Source organism: Heterodontus francisci, chromosome 20 (assembly GCF_036365525.1).
Source record: "Heterodontus francisci isolate sHetFra1 chromosome 20, sHetFra1.hap1, whole genome shotgun sequence".
NCBI classification, from domain to species: Eukaryota; Metazoa; Chordata; class Chondrichthyes; order Heterodontiformes; family Heterodontidae; genus Heterodontus; species Heterodontus francisci.
The window spans coordinates 65,779,835-65,799,585 of NC_090390.1; the positions used below are offsets into that span (position 1 = coordinate 65,779,835).

At 41.6% G+C, this 19,751-nt stretch overlaps 1 protein-coding gene across 4 annotated transcripts in view; it reads left to right on the forward strand.

The window, feature by feature from the left end:
• The window catches only part of atrnl1b (attractin-like 1b), a 1,082,183-nt gene that overhangs the window by 526,654 nt on the left and 535,778 nt on the right, over positions 1-19,751 (forward strand). For 3 of the 4 annotated variants that reach the window (XM_068052965.1, XM_068052967.1, XM_068052966.1), the window contains exon 22: positions 2,989-3,083. In XM_068052965.1, the coding sequence (XP_067909066.1) occupies positions 2,989-3,083 (95 nt within the window). Of the gene's footprint in view, positions 1-2,988; positions 3,084-7,000; positions 7,587-19,751 lie in introns of those variants that run through there. The other variant, XM_068052968.1, reaches the window with a different exon arrangement.

Below are 19,751 nucleotides of genomic sequence, written 5' to 3' on the forward strand. Positions count from 1 at the left end.
TGCAAATGCTGCTACATTAGTTAGATCATTGGATCAACATGAATTCATTAACCTGTATTTCAACATTGAACATCATAGATTGATCCAGGCAAATTAATTCAGCAAAGAGGGTATTTGCGTTTAATTTATAATTTAAGTTTATATTTTTGTGTTCTCTTTTTAAATAAATGTTATTGATTTTTGAATGCTAAATAAAATCTGATAGTTCAGTTCATACATACAGTGAATAATATGTGCATTCTGTTATGAAAGTGTTTTGTTAAATACATTTTTTGATTCATTTTTGAAAGATTGAAGAAATGTTAAACTTTGGGGTATTCAAAGGGGGGGGTCATATAAAAGCCACTTGACTTTGAAAAACATTCCTTGGAAATGTTTCTTAAAAGGGTCACTGAGAAGTCTTGTGATGAAAATGAGCCTTTCTGGGAAGCCACCTGACTTTCTGGACACCTGGAGAAGTTGTTTACAAAGAAGTGACAGGTCAAAATTGATGGAGGTCAAAAGGTTGCACTCCTGTTGTCAATTTTGCTTTTGAATTGTTTTGAGTTGGGGTTGAACTGTATAAAAAGGAAGATAACTTTCAAGGAGAGAAGAGAAGACCACAACCCAACTCATCTTTCCAGCACCTCACTAAAAGACCCTGAGAGGTCCACTGTGTCAACTCATCTTGTCTCCTGTCTTTGAAGAAAATTCCCAACACTGCCTGAAAAGAACTGTTTTAAAAGATCCCAGTGGCCTGTCTACCTGTACTCGGAGGCCTGACTGTAGGCCAGTTTTGTAACACAACATATCTCACCTGTTTCTTCAAGAATGAGCAAGTATTCAGCCCAAGTATTTTTTTGTCAGTAATAGAGCTCTAAAAAGAAAAATCCCTTTATTTTTCTGGTTAACCAGTGTATGTGTGAGTGTGAGAGGCTAAGGTAAAAAGGGAACTTTAATATTTCAATCTGTGTGTTTATGCCTTACTTCATTACTGGTTAAGTCTTGTTTTATAATAAAATGATAATTGTGTTGATTATTAAAGAAACCTGGTTGTTGTGTTTTATTCTGGGATAAAAAGAGTCTATGATTGACCGTAACAGTAAGTAGGAAAAATTTAAACATATGTTGTGACCTGTGGAGAAGTGGAACTATAATAAACAGTGCACTCCTCCTCCCTTGGTTGTAATAATTCATTGTTTGCTACATACTGCGTGCAAGAAAAGTAAACCAGTGAAAATTCAAAAATATCAATCCCTTTTGCAACCTTTGGAACTGATTGCCATATGGCTTTCCATTTCTGCGAACTATAAGAACACCCTCTTGGTTAACCACTTTCACATTTTTCTTTTGCCACAAGACAGGCTTGTAAAGAATGCATGGATTATGTTTTGTGTTCTTGAATGGTTTCTATAAGGCAGAGAAATGTTGGTCACCTTCATTGCCATCCATTTCCCTTTACTGCTTACTATCCATTTATCTACCCCTTTATTGACAGTCATTTCCTTTACTCACTGCCATCCACTCCCTCTCATTGACATATATTGTCTTTTAGCCATCCAACTCCACTCCCTGCACCTATCCCCCATTTCTGGCACTTCTGCCTGCAAAAACATGTACAAACATTGCGCCTGTTTCAGCTAAACAGAATAAGTGACAGCCATTCGCTGGTTCATTCCTCAGTTCAATGCCTTGACCAATCAAAGTCAAGTTGCCTGGTTTAAATTTCAAACAAAGCTTGGCAGTTAACTCTCAGTCACCATTAACTGGTGCATTCTCCATGGTAACGCGTCTACCAATCAGAGTTCACTTGCCAACCAATCAGCACTCCTCATACAGTATAAAGTTGTTGTTTTCCCTTACATTGGTATTCTTGCGGACTATCTTTGCAAGACGAAAAGTTTCTAAATGTCTCCATCTTCAGCAATACTCAAGTTCTGTACTACCAAATGACCATTCAATGATAAAATGTCTTTCTTGCTGTAAAGTAGATTTTTAAATGTGTAAACTTGTATTGAAATTTGTAAATGCAGATTGAACATACATTAATTTATATTAAAATTTATGAAGTGAGTTTTAAGGTCTGCAATAAACATTTTGTTCTGCTGTTGAGCTGATAAACATGTACTGTAAGCAAGTACCTTAAATCCTTTTTTTTATAACACAGACCATTTAATTTGAATTTAAACAAGAATAAAAGGCAAAGAACATAATTATGTTTTTAACAATAAAGACAGGAAATGTTGGAAATACTCTAATCAGGCAGCATTTATATAGAGAGATAGAAACTGTTTGTTTCAGATATCCAGCACCTGCAGTATTTTGCTTTTGTTTTTGTTTTTAACAAGCTGGATCTTAAATACATTCCAAAATGAAGAGGAAATGTATGAATGCAGTGTTGTACAATGCTCACTTAAACATTCAAAAACTGAGGAGCCTTAATATATGAACCATTTATTCTATGAAATAGGAGTGAACAGGAAGCGGGCTAGTGTATTAGATTTCTGTGCTTGGATTGGGTACTGTATCCCACTGTTTCTATTTACATGTAAATAGAAAATGTGAAAGTTGACCAGATGATGAGGCAGAGATTTGACAATTTAGTTTTGTGCTTACACGGGCCAGGTACTGTAAGCCATGTTTATGTCAGTGATCATGTAGTTGTATTATTGATCTGTTGATGACAATTTGCTTTAAAGATCAGAATTGAGCAGTCGTGAACCATTAATGTGGATATGTTGTTTGCTGGAGAATTCAATGAGTGAATGAAGGATGTGCATTTTAAAATTGCCTTTTACATGTGACAGCAATGTTCTACTTGTACTACTATTGATTCCATTATTGCACTATGGAATGCCATATGCTAGCAGGTGAGTTGTCATCACTTTCCTGTAAATAGAGAGAAGATAATAATTTCTACTCTGTTACATCTGCAGTGTACACATGAAGAGAAAATTGCACTTTCTGGGACTTCAATATTTACGATCTACTTTTGAATCTTGTCCACAGACAGTCTTTTGATTGACTATCAGTTCACCTTCAGCCTCACCCAGGATGATGACCGCCATTATACAGCTATCAACTTTATGGCTACCCCAGAACAGGTTGGTCTTGTTTGAGTTTATTTTGATTGGTTTCCTTTTCTTTCTTGCAAACCTTTTTAAAAAAAAACATTCTTCCATTTCAGTTTGTGGACCTTAATTATTTGCATTGCTTGGTACTGACTAAATATGTTATGAAGGGTAAATCACTTTGCCACTAGATTTGTATACATCCATGCTACAGACCTTTTTCACTGCTTCTATGATTTATTTTCTTATAATTTGAACATTTCCAAATTATTTAAGGAGTGCTAGTTTGGCTTCACTGATGCCCCTACCGCCCCCCGCCCAACTCCCCTATTCGTTTAAGTACTGCATTGCCTTTCCATTCCCGTCTTGTAAATTAGTGTTCTCGCTCATTTGCTACAATGAAAATGATGAGCAAAAATGTATGTCTGTAGTGGTTATCATATCTTTAAGCAAATGGGTCATTTTTAATAATCTTCCTTGAAATACGGAACATTGGATTAAGAAAATTATGAATCTAATTTTGCTTAAGACTACTAAGTACTTGAATATTTAAAAAAAAATTTAAGTTATATGAAAGAAAATGCATGTATGTTTTCCATTCTAATTTTAAAATGTAACTGGCTAGCCAACAAAGTGTTGTGCATGCATTAGTTCTCTTGCTGGCACCATGTGATGCTGGCAGCATGCATTTTTTAAAGACAACTTTTTGGATTTTGCAAGTTATTCCTGATTTTCAATGATTTCCTGTTCTAATGCATCTCCAGCAAACTTTAATAGACACTGGCTATGCAGATTTAAAATTATTTATCCTGCTAGACCAAGGGACAGAGTCTATGAAAACTTAATTAAAAAGCTCACGTCCATTTTAGTTGATTCATGGAAAACTTAACCCTGACTCCTATAAAAACTCTTTGTGGATAATGGAAGTGCAGATATTTGACAATAAAGCCAGTAGAGCAACACAAAGTTAAAAGCATTTTTTAGCTTTCCCTTTAAGTTTTAATTTAGTTTTAATTATTTTATTATTGCAGCCGAGGCTGGAGGTGTGCACTGTCTTTCTCTAGTTCCACCTCTCCACGGGTCACAACATATATTTAAATGTTTACCCAGTTACCAATACGGCCAATTATATACTCTATTTTTATTTGAATAAGATCCACCAACCAGGTTTCTTTAATAAACAACAACATTATCAATTTATTATAAAACAAGACGTATTCAATAAAGATACAAAGCATTAACACATATATTGAAATATAAATGTTCCCTTCTAACTTAGTTCAACGCGTGCATGTATACACACACACACACACACCCCCCACCTCCGGTTAAAGAATAGAATAAAGAGGTTTCCTCTGCAGAGATTTCTTTTACAAAAAGACAAAAAAAATACTTTGGCCAAATACCTGTTAATTCTTGAAGGAAAAGGATAAGATATGGAGTGATATCAGTTGTCCTTTTTCTGGCATCCCAAATACACGTAGACGGCTGTCACTGGGATTTTTTTGGAGCAGTTCTCTTGAGGCGATGTCGAAGATTAGTCTGGCAGGCTTTCCAGGAGAAATGGGGCATCGGGTTCAGCTATCACACATTAGATTCTTGGGGTTTCTCAGAGGTGGAGAAAGGATGAGCTGGGTGGTTCTCTCAGCAGGCTGCAAACTTAACTGACTTAAAACAATATCCAAACGAAGCCAACTTTTGACCACCATAAATCTTGACACGTCACTTATCTGTAAACAACTCCCATAGTCAGAAGGTGCCTGCTGTTTACTTAGCTGAAGACATTATGCAGCTCTACCTTGCACTTCCGAAGAGCAAGAGGAGCAGCAACACCAGTATTAGCTGCCTTCTCCTCAGCCATGTGCCATTGCACAGGGCAGGAGGAATGGACACAGAAGTCCAGCTCTAAGGAAGCGAGACTTCCAACATGTGGTGTAGAGGCAGAGGATCAGCTCTCTTGACATGTGGAAGCACCAGTGCCTCAAGAGGCTCAGGTTTTCACAGTGGGTCATTGCTAACATCTGCAGCCTCCTGGAACAAGACTTCCTTCCCATTGGGTCAGGTGAGCATGCATAGCCAGTGACATCAAGATGCCTGTCACGGGATGACCACCCCCTGGGTCTCTGCCTCTCCTTCAAGGAGAGAAAGCAGAGTTATCGGTGTTAGTAATGGCTTGTGTGGATAACAGGGAAGGATAACATTTGTGGAAGATGACTGTGAGAAATGGGTGTGAGAGGGCAATCGGATGAGCGCGAGTGTGAGTGTTGGCTGTTAAGATGGGGATGTGTGGTGCCTGGCCAGAGAGGAATGAGTGCAGCTGCAAGGTATGGTGTTCTGCGAAATGTTGTGCAGGAGAACACTGGCAAAGTCAGAGTATGGGGCTTGGCACCTGAAATTGCTATGCCACGCATCTTTCCCAGCATGCTGAGATCCTGGATCCTCTTGGTGCACTGTATACAGTGACCAGACTCCTGGGACTAACTTCCTCAGTCACTTCCATCCATGCCTGATTGATTGGAGAGATTGTTCTCTTCATCCCGTCCTTTGGAAAGATCACCTCACTGCAGTCCCTCAGATCCCACAGCAGGACCTCCAGGCAAGAGGGAGAGACCCGGGGAGCAGCCTTCCCAGATCTCCTCTCAATTCCGTTGGTTGCTACAGCCTCAAAAATCCATGTTCAGGTGAGCCATTGTAACCCATGCTGGGGTTCCTTTAATTAGAAATCTTTCTTTTGACAGATCTGGTACGTCATTCCACCCACCTTCCCTGATTGGTCAGGAACCCAGAAGTCAGATGTTAATGCCGCAGCTCAGATGAGCCATTGAAAAGCCTACTGACTGTTGCAACAGGTTCCCGACCCATTAATGGTCCTGCCATTTGGCCAGGCACTCTCAGTTTAAAATTCTGCCCAAAATGTATAATAGTGCATATGAGTGATAATGTAATGATGTAGTTAATTAATTTTGTTGCATTTCAAGACGCATAATAACGGGCAGAAGTGCATTTGTAAAATTCTTCCCTGGTAATTGAAAGGACTAAGAGAAGCCCAGAAGAGATGTGCATGGTGTTGACAGGCAAACCCATACCATTCTCTTGGTGTGGTGTCTGACCCAACAACCTTTATCAATGGGTGATTTGCTTGAAACTCTGTAGTGGGCGGAGATGGAGCAAGAAGTGTTGAGGAACGCACCTCGGTCAAGTTTTGAGTTGCATCATTAACAGAGAATATTGAAATGAAGCTGTTTTGTTCTTAACAATATTTTGTACTTTAAGAAAGCATCACAGTCAAATTGAATGACATTGAGAATATGAGCTAAGGTACCAACAGTCAAGCCAGAGTTTTTTCACTTAGTGCATGCTGCAAATCCACATTTAGAATAGTATGTGCTGCCTTTGGTGTCTTGCCTTCAAAAGCACATGAATATGTCTGACAGGGTTTTTAGGATACTGGAACTTTAAACTCAATGCTATAAAGGGATGGGGAAAGAGTTTTACATGTTTTAATTGGAAGAAAAGGGTGATGATGGTTGAGCTATTCAATATACAATAAAAGGCATAGATAACCCAGGATTTCTTAACAGTCTGTCAACTGCAGAACTGGAGGACATGGGCACATTTTTGAAAAGCTGCAGTTGAGCCAAAGGAGAATGTTTTCCATCATGGTGTTAAATATCTGCAGTAGACTTGTATCAAAACCAGTTAATGCTGCATCGATCAAGTCCTTGATAAAAAAGAATTTGTTGAATATCTGCTTTAGAGAAAAATTGAAAATGATAATTTTAATAATGTGGGGTGGGGAGTGAAGTATTATATGAAACACTGAGGTTCCAGTCCAGTAAATATCATATGCCGAATGTAGCTGCTCAGTCTTGATTAATGTACATTGCAATGCTAAATTGATATTGTGGAGCTGCTATGAAAGTGCTTCTATTTTTTAATTTTTTTTTGAGGACTCGTGGTTGAAGATTGTGGAGATAGACTCATCTGGGACTGACGTGATCGCATAGATGCTGGAATTTGTTTTTTTTTAACAAGGTCATTGCAAGGACTTTGTTTAAAAACACTTACTAGAAGTCACATGTCTTCAGCTAAGTAAACGGCAGGTGCCTTCTGACTATGGGAGTTGTTTACAGAAAAGTGACTTGTCAAGATTTATGGTGGTCAAGAGTGGGTTACATTTTTGAATACAGTTTTGGGTCAGTTGGAGATCAGCCTGCTAAAAGAGATCAGTTCATCTGTTCTCCACTTCTGTGAGAAACCCTGCGAATGGAGTGTGATACCTGAAACCCCGATGCCGCATTTCTCCTGGAAAGCCTGCCAGATTAATCCTCGATGCCGCCTGAAAAGAACTGCTCCAGAAAGATCCCACTGTCAGCCATCTATGCGTATTTCACAGAATCACAGAATTTGGGATGCCAAAATAAAGGGACAACTGATATTCCAAACCTTCTCCTTTTTCTTCAAGAGTTAACAAGTATTTGGCCAAATATTCTTTTTTGTAAAGAGATCTCTGCAGAGAAAATTTCTTTATTTTTCCTTTAACAGATGTGTGTGTGTCTGTGTTGAGTATTTAGAAGGGAATATATATATACACACACACACATATATATAGTCATATTTCAAACTGTGTTAAAGCTTTGTATCTTTATTGACTAAGTCTTGTTTTATAATAAATTAATAATTTTGTTATTTATTGAAGAAACCTGGTTGATGTATTTTATTCTGAAATAAAAATAGAGTATAATTGACTGTATCGGTAACTGGGTAAACATTTAAGTATATGTTGTGACCCATGGAAAGTGGAACTAGAGAAAGACAGTGCACTTCTCCCGCCTCGGTCATAACGGAGCTTTAGTGGGAATACCTTTAGGCCAAATAAATGTTTCAGAATTTTAGTCTTTGTCAGATGATTAAAATATGTTCAGGAGAATTCATGACAGTGCATAATATGCCTGGTTTCTTACGCTCCTTGTATTTACTAGTGCTGTTGGGGAGGGTTTAATTTAATTTGGAAGGAGCAGTGATGAGATCAGAGGACAGAGATATAAACCAAAAAATTAGAAATATCCCAAAAATTGCAGGGACTGTATTGTGAAAAAAATAACAAAAGTGACATAGGTATAAAATTGATTGTATATCACAGAATCGTTACACTGCTGAAGGAGGCCATTCGGCCCATCATGTCTGCATCGGCTCTCTGAAAGAGCAATTCACTCAGTTCCATTCCCCCACCTTCTCCCTGTAACCCTGCACATTCATTCTTTACATGTAACAGTCTTATTCCTTTTTGAATGCTTCAATTGGACCTGCCTCCTATCAGTGTCCATAGTGTAACTAATGAGGTTGGTGAGCTGCAAGCACAAATTTCTAGATGGGGTTATGACATGATTGCATTAACTGACTTGTGGCTCACACAAGGCTGGGAATGGGTCCTTAGTGCTCCTCCAAATATTCAGGAATGGTAGAGAAGAGAAACGAGGAGGATGTGAGGCAGTATTGATTAAGGATGATATAGTTCTAAGTAGAAGTGGGCGGCACAGTGGCGCTGTGGGGCGGCACAGTGGAGCAGTGGTTAGCACCGCAGCCTCACAGCTCCAGAGACCCAGGTTCAGTTCTGGGTACTGCCTGTGTGGAGTTTGCAAGTTCTCCCTGTGACTGCATGGGTTTCTACCGGGTGCTCTGGTTTCCTCCCACAGTCAAAGACTTGCAGGTTGATAGGTAAATTGGCCATTGTAAATTGCCCCTAGTGTAGGTAGGTGGTAGGAGAATGGTGGGGATGTGGTAGGGAATATGGAATTAATGTAGGATTAATATAAATGGGTGGTTGTTGGTTGGCACAGACATGGTGGGGCGAAGGGCCTGTTTCAGTGCCGTATCTCTAAATAAAAAAAATATATAAATGCAAGTCTTTCTTGGTTAGCACAGCAGCCTCACAGCTCCAGTGACCCGGGTTCAGTTCTGGGTACTGCCTATGCGGAGATTGCAAGTTCTCCCTGTGACCTCATGGGTTTCCCCTGGGTGCTCGGTTTCCTCCCACAGCCAAAGACTTGCAGGTTGATAGGTAAATTGGCCATTGTAAATTGCCCCTAGTGTAGGTAGAAGAATGGTGGGGATATGGTAGGGAATATGGGATTACTGTAGGGTTAGTATAAATGAGTGGTTGTTGGTCAGCACAGACTCGGTGGGCCGAAGGGCCTGTTTCAGTACTGTATCTCTAAATTAAAAATAATTCCAGGACCGAATCTATTTGGCTTGAGTTAAAGAACATGTGGGGAACTATGACATTGCTGTGTGTATTTTTTAATCAAGATCCAAATAGTGAGAAGGAGGTAGCTGAGCAAATTTCAAAGGTATGTTACAAAAATAGAAAAGTAATATTAAGAGACTTTAATTACCCGAATATAGACTGAGAAAAACATAGGAAAGGAGAGGAATTTGTGATGTGTACAGGAGAACTTTCTTGATCAATATACCAGTCAAACAAGGAAGGGTGCAGTGTTGGATCAGTTTCTGGGAAATTAAGTAGGGCAAGTGGAGTGTATTACAGTAGGAGATCGTCTAGCTAACAGTGGCCACAACATAATTCAGTTTAAAGTAATTATAAAAAGAGACCAGAAAATATCAAAGGTAAAAATGCTCAACTGGGGATTTAAGTAGGGACCTAGCACAGGCAGATTGGAAAACACAAATGTAGGGTAAAGCAGATGATAAAGGAAATAAAAGTTGAAATGAAACGGGAAAAAGTAGGCTTATGACAAATTTCAGGAGCAAGATACAATTAAGAATCAGGAAGATTATGGCAAGTACAGGAGGTAACGGAAAAGTTAATATAGGAGGCAGGGACATTACGGGAAGATTAGAAGGCAATATTAAAATTAACTCTAAGACACAAACAAAGTGTAAGTGGTTAGTTAGGGAAAATGTTGGGCCCATTTAAGACCCAAAGGGAAATCTTTATGTAAAGGTAGAGGACATGCCTGAAGTATTAAATGAGTACTTTGTGTCTGACTTCACAATGTGAAGATTACACTAAAAGAGGAGAGGGAAGTTATGGACAGGATAAAAAAGATTAGCATTACTGAAAGTTGGTATGTCAGCTGACACAGTTGGACTACGTCCAAGGTTGCTGAAAGAAGCAAAGATAGAAATAGCAGAGGGATTTGTCACAATTGTTCAATCCTTATTGGATACAGGAGTAGTGCCGGAGGACAGGAGGTTGCTAATATTCTATCACTGTTCAAGAAATGGGAGAGGCCACTAAGCCTAACATTAGTATTGCGGAAGTTATTGTAAACCATTAACAAAGACAAAATAAACTTTCGTCTGGCGAGGCATGGATTAATCAACGAGATGGATTTTTAAAAAAATGCAAATCATGCTTGCTGAACTTGATTGAATTCTTTCATGAGGTAACACAAACGGTTGATCAAGGTAGTACAGTAGATCTTGTCATGCAGGCCCCCACCTGCCAAGAATGAGGCACATTAATTTCGTCACATGGACATTAAATTGCAAATTGTTGCTGGGAAGAAAAGAAGGCCTGTGATAAGGGCTTGCCAGACCCCTGGCTGGAAAGGCATTTATTTACATATTAGCAGACAGTGATTATAGACAAAGGAGCTATTCCCTACTCCAATTCAATCCACAAACAGGCGTGGTCAGATCAGTTAGTCACATGACTAACTGGTTATTGTAGAGTTTTGAACTGAGAGCCAGCAGAAAGCTGTTTGCTCCTGGATTGAAAAGACCTCTCCTGGCTGGCTCGCCACAGCCTCTCCTGCCTGCTCCCCTCTCTTTCTCATGGAACTCCAAAACCCACCAAAGACACATGAACCCCAAGAGAGAAAGGTCTCCTACAGTGAACAAAGTTTAAGAAGAATACTGGTCCCCAATGAAAAGCAAGATCTACCTACAATCAAGGACTCTCACAGTGAGCTCAAAGAACCGTAACAAAAACTCTTCAGATATTGCCTCAACCCTTTCCACTTTATTTTTTTTTCTGCTCTTTGTCCCTATCTGCATGTATGTATCAAATATGCATGCTAGCATAGGCGCGTTGTGTATCTGTAGGTGTTAACCGAATTAAAGTTTAAGTTTAATAAATTTCAATATTTCTTCTTTAAAACTATGAAAACCTGTGTGTGTGTGCTGGTTTCTTTGCCTTATAATTGGAAAGTGGTGAACAAGGATTCACCAAGGGGGAGCTAAAAACACGGTGTGTTTAAAATTAAACCCTATGAAAGTAAGACCAGGTGAAGACTGAAAGGGAACCCTAGACCTCTTTCTCACCTGGTTGTAACAATCTGTTTATGGACTCTTGGAAGACCTTCAACAAAGTGCCGCACAGGAGGCTTGTTAAGATGATGCAAGTGGAGATATGGGGCTGGATTTTAGCTTCGGCAGACAGGAATTCGCCACCCACGCTTCTGCCTAGCCCGGGGATCAGTCCTGCATTTTATGGGTTCCCGGGCTTTAATCGTCCCAAGGTGGGAATTCCACCCACTTGAAGGAGGAAGTCCTGCCTCATTGAGCTGTCGGCAATCAGTGGGCCAGCAGCTCTTAGTCCCAGCAGTGCCACCAGGAGTGATGGCCGCTGCTGGGACTGTTACCCAGCCGACCAGATGGAGCCATGAGTGAAGGTAAGTTGAGCATGCCTCACCAGTGAAATCCATCCATCCTTCCCTGGTCAGGCTGGAGTGATCGTTTGTGGGGAGTGGGTGCATCTTGTGTCCCGGGGGTGGGTTGGGAGGCGGGGGCGGCCCTCAATCAGGCACCCTGTGTCTGACTGCCATGGCCCCTTCCCCCAGCGCACGGAAAGTCCGGCAGCTATCACTGGGCGGCCTTTCACATCCCCAGCATGCCCGCTTGCCACGGGTAAAATACCTGTGGAGACGGGCAAGTGCCCTTAAGTGGCTGTTAAATGGCCACTTAAGGCCCTTGATCGGCTTGGAGCGGGCGGGATGTTTCCCCCCCTCATTCACCCCCCCCCCCCCCACCCAGCCACCGTAAAGTTGACCGGAGGCGGGAGCAGGGCGAGTAGGCCTCTCCCGGAGCCTCCAGCTCAATTTTACGCCAACCCCATGCCATCATCCGATCCGCTGGGGTGGCATAAAATTCAGCCCATGATACCAAATTGGCTCAGTGACAGGAAGCAAAGGTGGTGGACGAATATTTTCAGACTGAGGTGTGGTTTGGTGTGGTGTTCCTCAATACTCAGTTTTGGGTTCATTACTCTCTCCAGTTTTTATAAATAGCCTTTTCCCGGGTGTAAGGAGCAGCATTATAAAGTTTGCAGACGATACAAAATTTGGCAAAGCAGCAGATAGGGATGGGGATAGTTATAGGCTTGAGGATGACATAGACAGGATGGTGAAATGGGCTGAAGTATGGCAGATGGAGTTGAATGGGATGAAGTGTGAAGTGATGCACTTTGGGTAGACTAATATGGAAAGACGGTGGGCTGGATTTTATTCGGGCGCTGCACTCCGTGGCAGTGTGGTGTTGGCCTCTGCGTCCCCAGCAATGGCGTCTGGCGCCATTTTTGAAGGGCTTTAAGCCCTTGCACTTTTAATTTTTAAAGGCGAAACATAATTGATTTTTATTAAAAATAAAAGTAAGTGACGAAGGCCCTTCCCCAACCCCCCAGTGGTCATTCCATTGCCTGGAATGGCCATCAGTTGATTTTTCAAATACCCGAACTTTTTTAATCTTTTGCCCTTCAACCCCTTCTCACCATCCCCACATCCAATAAAAATTGATTTCCCCACTCCTCCACCCCTCCTGCCCTGAAATTTTTATTACCCCACCTCCCCCCCCCCCCCCCTCCCCCTGGCCCCCACGAGGTTCTCGCCTCGGAACTCCGCGCGAACGGAGGCTGTAAAATCGGCGTGGGATGGCAGCTAAATTATTTTGAATATATTTAGTGGCAATCTGCATATGGAGATGAAGGGCCTGCCACCAGGCGGCGGGGGGCCACACTGAGGTCCCCCTGCCTCCAGTAATATGTGGCAGGCCCTTCTCGACATCGGGAGTCGAGGAGGGCCTCTCCCCGCAGCATTTTACTGGCCGCTGCGACCCACAGCGTTGAGGGGCTAGTAAAATTCTGCCCAATATACTACAAATGGCATGCTTTTGAAAATTGAAATGAACAGAGACACCTTGGTGTCCTTATATACAAATCCTTAAAGGTGACAAGGCAAGTTGATAAGATGGTAAAAAGGCATATGGGTTACTTGCTTTTAAATAAAGGAATAGAATATAAAAACAGAGATCATGCTAGAAATTTATAAATCACAGTCTAGGCCTCAGCTGAGTTTTGTGAACAATTCTGGGCACCACACTTCAGGAAAGATATAAAGGCCTTAGAAAGAGTGCAAAGGATGTTACCAGGAATGAGGGACTTTATTATGAGAGTTTGGAAAAGCTAGGACTGTTCTCTTTGGAACGGAGAATGTTAAGAGGTGACCTAAGAGAGATTTTTAAGATGGGTTTTCATGGAGTAGATCGAGGGAAATGATGCCCTCTGGCAAATGGGTCAATAACTAAAGGTCCTAGATTTAAAATCATTGATAAAAGATCTAGAGGGGAGATGAGAAGAAATTGTTTCACTGAGTCGTCAGGATCTAGAATGCTCTACCCGAAATGATGGTGGAAGCTGATGCCATAAATAATATGAAAGGGGAGTTGGACAGGTACTTGAGAATGAGGAACTTGCAGAGTTCCAGGCAAAAAGTGGAGATGTGGGACTAAGCGCAACTATTTCAAAGAGCCAGCATAGGCGTGACTAGCCGAATGGCATCTTGCTATGTTGTAAATTTCCACGACCAATCATACTTCAGCTAATAGCCTGTATTTCTGGTTTTGAAATTTCGCATAAAAGGACCAAATTTTTGATGAGCACTTCTTGGAAGAGTTCCATCGGTTGCTGAAGTTGTGTAGTCTTGCTGCTGGTATTTCTAGCAAAATGTTTTGATGGGTGAAGAACTTTTAACAAAATTGTAGTAATTACTTTGGACCCAACATGAGTACTAAAGCATGCCTCGGGTGGTATCAAGTCTTCTAGTATGGCTGTTGTAATCTTATAGAGGACTGGCTGCCAAGTTTCATATTTTTGATGATGGAGGACACAGAATGGCGTAGATATTTCCCATTCTGTTCGTCACTGTACATGGCTTTGACTGGTTGTCAGTCATGAAATAAGAGATGCATTTTGTTCAGCAATCTACCAAATAGCGATACCAAAAGTGCCAAATTTGGCAAATGAAACTGAAATTTCTTTAGAATTCCCTGTCTTTCATCATTTTTCCAGCAGTCTTTGATACCTGTTTGCTCCAGAATAACTTGAATGTGACTGTGGTGCTCGATATTCAGAGTTGAAAGGAACTTGGAGCTCTATGTAAAGGAAATGTGTGGGGGGAGCAATACCGTGTTTTTCAGGAGTTATGTGTATAGATAAGTGAGCTCTGAAAATAACTCACCATTCCTCTGCCCACATCCAGTTCAGTTTTGAGTCACCTGCAGTTGTTGCAATATTCAATCAGTGTGCTTATTAAAGTTTTTTTTTAACCAATTTGTAGAGGGCATGTTGTCAGTTTAAAGAAAAACAACTTTTGATGACATTCACCAGATTATTCAGATGAGTTTAGACAAATAAGCTTCCCCCAGGCATTCCTGCTTAGATGTTGTGATGAGATGTTGATAGTTTGTTCATTATGGTTCAGTAGCACAAGTAGGTTCTGTCTTCTCCTAATTAATGCAAAGGTTCGTTCGAGTGAAGTGACATCAGCTTGCACAGGGCAGCCTTACTTGGAACGGTTTATTATCCTGTCAAAATACTTCAATTGTTTGAACTAACTCCTTATCCATTTCTGTTGGAAAAATGTTTTGTGAAGCTTTTACAATAACTATAGTGAAAGAGACAGTGAAAATGTCTGATTTCTACTGTCATGCACTTTCTATTTTTTTAGAGCTACAGCAAACTAGCTTTTCTAGCAATTCTATGCACTTTCACAGGAAGTTACCAGCAATTTAAAAATTAATGGCAAAGAATGACTACAAAATACTCGCACATATCTCAGATGTATACACTGCTTGTGGTAGCAAGCTCCTAAATTAAATGCAAAGATTAGTCTAATATCTCTTATTGAAACTTTAGTGCAAAGTCAACATTTTCCACAGTTTATTGCCATTTGAATGCATCACAATTACATGCATTCATTGTTGCTATATGGTCCAGAATCTGATCTGTAGCTGAGCAACTAGTAGTTGATTTGTCTGTTTGTGTAAATCTACCAGAGGTGCAAAGCAAATGTTTATTTCATCTTTACTTCAATCTTTTCTGTGAATTTCCACTCAAAATAGTGGAAATCTCAAACTCTTTAGTTCCAAATGATTTTTCTGCATTGAATGTTGAAATTACTATCTTGGCCAGTACAAGAGGACACTGATTCAACTTTATTCAACAAACCGTACAGATTCCAATACAGAATGAAATTGTCTTTCGATCAGATCACATGGACACAAGTTAAATTGACGCTTAAATAATATCAGGTTGGCCTGGTTCATGGAGCTGATGTGATTCGAAAATGCAAATGACGGCACATGAATATTTTCCTTGTGGGCTAATGGTAATTACTTTCAGTTGAAAGTGTACAAAGAGGTCCATTATGATATTGGCTCTGAAAAGTTAATCACTTAATTTTACTGTTAACTCTTCCTGTATCTTACCTAATTACCAATGTTTTAAGAGCTCTTGTTTGAATCTGCATCTAACAATATTTGGCTGTGTAGTCTGGTGCTGCAGCTGAATGCAATTTGGGTTCAATTTGGCCACGTTCACAGCACACAAGGAGCATCAGGACTTGGAATTTAAATGGGTGTGCTTGCTGTGACATACATTGAACATAGAACATAGAACAGTGCAGGCCCTTCGGCCCACGATGTTGTGCCGACCCTTTAACCTACTCTAAGATCAAACTACCTACATACCCTTCATTCTACTGTCATCCATGTACCTATCCAAGAGTCGCTTAAATGTCCCTAATGTATCTGCTTCTACTACCACCGCTGGCAGTGCATTCCACGCACCCACCATTCACTGTGTAAAGAACCTACCTCTGACATCTCCCCGAAACCTTCCTCCAATCACCTTAAAATTATGCCCCCTGGTGATAGTCCTTTCCGCCCTGGGAAAAAGTCTCTGGCTATCCACTCTATCTATGCCTCTCATCATCATGTACACCTCTATCAAGTCACCTCTCATCCTTCTTCGCTCCAATGAGAAAAGCCCTAGCTCCCTCAACCTTTCTTCGTAAGACATGCCCTCCAGTCCAGGCAGCATCCTGGTAAATCTCCTCTGCACCCTCTCTAAAGTTTCCACATCCTTCCTATAATGAGGCGACCAGAACTGAACGCAATATTCCAAGTGTGGTCTAACCAGGGCTTTATAGAGCTGCAGCATAACCTCGCAGCTCTTGAACTCAATCCCCCTGTTAATGAAAGCCAACACCCTATACGCCTTCTCAACAACCCTATCAACTTGGGTGGCAACTTTGAGGGATCTATGGACGTGGACCCCAAGATCCCTCTGTTCCTCCACACTGCCAAGAATCCTGTCTTTAAGCCTGTAGCTTACTAAGGGCAACATTTGACTTGGTCCTAGTTTGTCTAATTGTAATTTATATTATGGCAACAGAATGCCATAACATTGCACATAGTAAATTGGGGGATATACTTTTATTTGTCAGAACAAGAATACTTCACTGTGTAAATGCACAAGGTTCTATTGTTTTTAAGGTGTATCTGGGTCCTTTTAGTGTCACAATCTATAGTTACTAGAAGTAGGCATATCATAAGATCAGTTTTTTTAATTCATTTACAGGATGTGGATATCACTGGCAAGGCCAGCATTTATTGCCCATCCATAGTTGCCCATGAGAAGGTGGTATAGAAGTGCCTTCTTGAACTGCTACAGTCCACATGTTGAAGGTGTTCCCACAGTTCTATTAAGAAGGGAGTTCCAGGATTTTGACCCAGTGATAATGAAGGAACAGCAATATATTTCCAAGTCAGGATGGTGTGTGACTTGGAGGTGGTGTTCCCATGTGCCTGCTGCCCTTGTTTTTCTTGGCGTTAGAGGTTTGGGAGGTGCTTTGATTTTGATTTAGTTTGATTTGATTTAGAGATACCGCACTGAAACAGGCCCTTCGGCCCACCGAGTCTGTGCCAACCATTACCCACCCATTTATACTAATCCTACACTAATCCCATATTCCTACCACATCCTCACCTGTCCCTATATTCCCCTACCACCTACCTATACTAGGGGCAATTTTTATAATGGCCAATTTACCTATCAACCTGCAAGTCTTTTTGGCTGTGGGAGGAAACCAGAGCGCCCGGAGGAAACCCACGCAGACACAGAAAGAACTTGCAAACTCCACACAGGCAGTACCCAGAATTGAACCCGGGTCGCTGGAGCTGTGAGGCTGCGGTGCTAACCACTGCGCCACTGTGCCACCCTGCTCTCAGAAAAGCCTTGGCAAGTTGCTGCAGTGCATTTGTAGATGGTACACACTGCAGACATCGTGCACGTGGTGGAGGGCATGAATGTTTAAGGGGATGGATGGGGTGCCAGTCAAGCAGGCACTTTGCTCTGGATGGTATTAAGTTTCTTTATTGTTGTTGAAGCTGCACTGACACAGGTAAATGGAGGGTGACACTCCTGAACTGTGCCTTGCAGATGCTGAAAAGGCTTTGAGGAGTCAGGAGCTGAGTCACTCATTGCAAAATATCCAGCTTCTGACCTATTGTTGTAGCGATTTATGCGGCTGATCCAGCTGGGCTCCTGTTCAATGGTGACCCCCAGGATGTTGACAATGGGGGATTCAACAATGGTAATGCTGTTAAATTATCAAAGGAAGATGGTTGTATGGTACTTGTGTGACGCGAATGTTACTTGCCACTTATAAGTCCAAGCCTGAATGTTGTCTATTCTTGCTACATGTGGGCATGGGCTGCATCAGTATCTGAGGAGCTGTGAATGGTACTGAACCCTGTGCAATCATCAGCGAATGTCCAAACGCCTGATCTTTTGTTGGAGGGAAGGTCATTGATGAAGTGGTTGAAGATGATTGGGCCGAGGACACTACCCTGAGGAGCACCTGCAGCGACGTCCTGGGGCTGAGATGGTTGACCTTCGACAGCCACAATCATCTTCCTTGTGCTAGGTATGAATCCAGCCGGTGGAGTGTTTTCCCCCTGATTTCCAGTGGCTTTAATTTTATCAGAGCTCCTTGATGCCACACTCGGTCAAATGCAGCCTTGATGTCAAGGGGAGCTACTGTCAACTCTCCTCTGGAATTCTGCTCTTTTGTCCATTTTTGGACTGAGGCTGTAATGAGGTCTGGAGCTGAGCAGTCCTGGCGGAACTCAAAACTAGCATTGTGAGCAGATTATTGGTGGGTAAGTGTCGCTTGATGACATTGTCGACGATACCTTCCATCACTTTGCTAATGATTGAGAGTGGACTGATTGGGTGGCAATTGACTGGATTGGATTTGTCCTGCTTTCTGTGGACAGGACATACCTGGCAAATTTTCCAGTTGTTGTAGCTTGGAACAGCTTGGCTAGAGGCATGGCTAGTTATGGGGCAGAAGTCTTCACTACAGCTGGGATGTTGTTGGGTCCTGTAGCCTTTGCTGTGTCCAGTGCTCTCAGCCATCTTTTCTTATCATGTGGAATGATGGTGATGGTGATTATTTCGGTGATGGTGGGGATTCTAATAGGTGGCCAAGATGGATCATCCAATCGGCACTTCTGGCTGAAGATGGCTGTAACCACTACAGCCTTGTCTTTGTACTCACGTGCTGCGATTTGCCATCTTTGAGGATGGGGATGTCGATGGAGCTTCCTCTCTCTTTCCCCCCCACTGGTTAGTTGTTTAATTGTCCTCCACTATTCATGACTGGATGTGGCAGGACTGCAGAGCTTTGATCTGATCAGTTAGTTGTGTGATCACTTAGTCCTGTATATAGCATGCTGCTTCTGCTGTTTAGAATGCATGTAGTCCTGGAAAGGAATGCAATAAATTTGAAAAATAAGTTTGGGTGAAACCATTTCTGGGAAAGTCTGCGAAACAGAGCACAGGACAGCAAAATTGTAGTCCTATGTTGTAGTTTCACCAAGTTGGTACCTCATTTTTAGGTATGCCTGCTGCTGCTCCTGGCATGTTCTTCTACACTCCTAATTGAATCAGGGTTGGTCCCCTGGCTTAATGGTAATGATAAAGTGAGGAATATGCCAAGTCCTGAGATTACAAATATTGGTAGAATACAATTTGGTTACCGAAGGCTCACAGCACCTCATGGATGCCCAGTTTTGAGCTGCTAGATTGATTCTGAATATCCCGTTTAGCACGGTGGTAGTGCCTCATAACACGATGGAGGGTGACCTTATTTGAAGATGACACAATACATTCATGTTGCAGATGCATCTGTACAAGTAGATAGGCGAGGGTGAGATCACACAGGTTTTACCCTTGTATTGGTTCTTTCTGATGCAGCCCAATTTGACAGCCATGTCCTGCATTACTTGGCCAGCTTGGTCTGTTGTGGTGCTACTGAACCAATCTTGGTGATGAAAATTGAAGTCCATCAAGAGTACATTCTGTGCCCTTGCTATCCTCAGTGCTTCTTCCAAGTG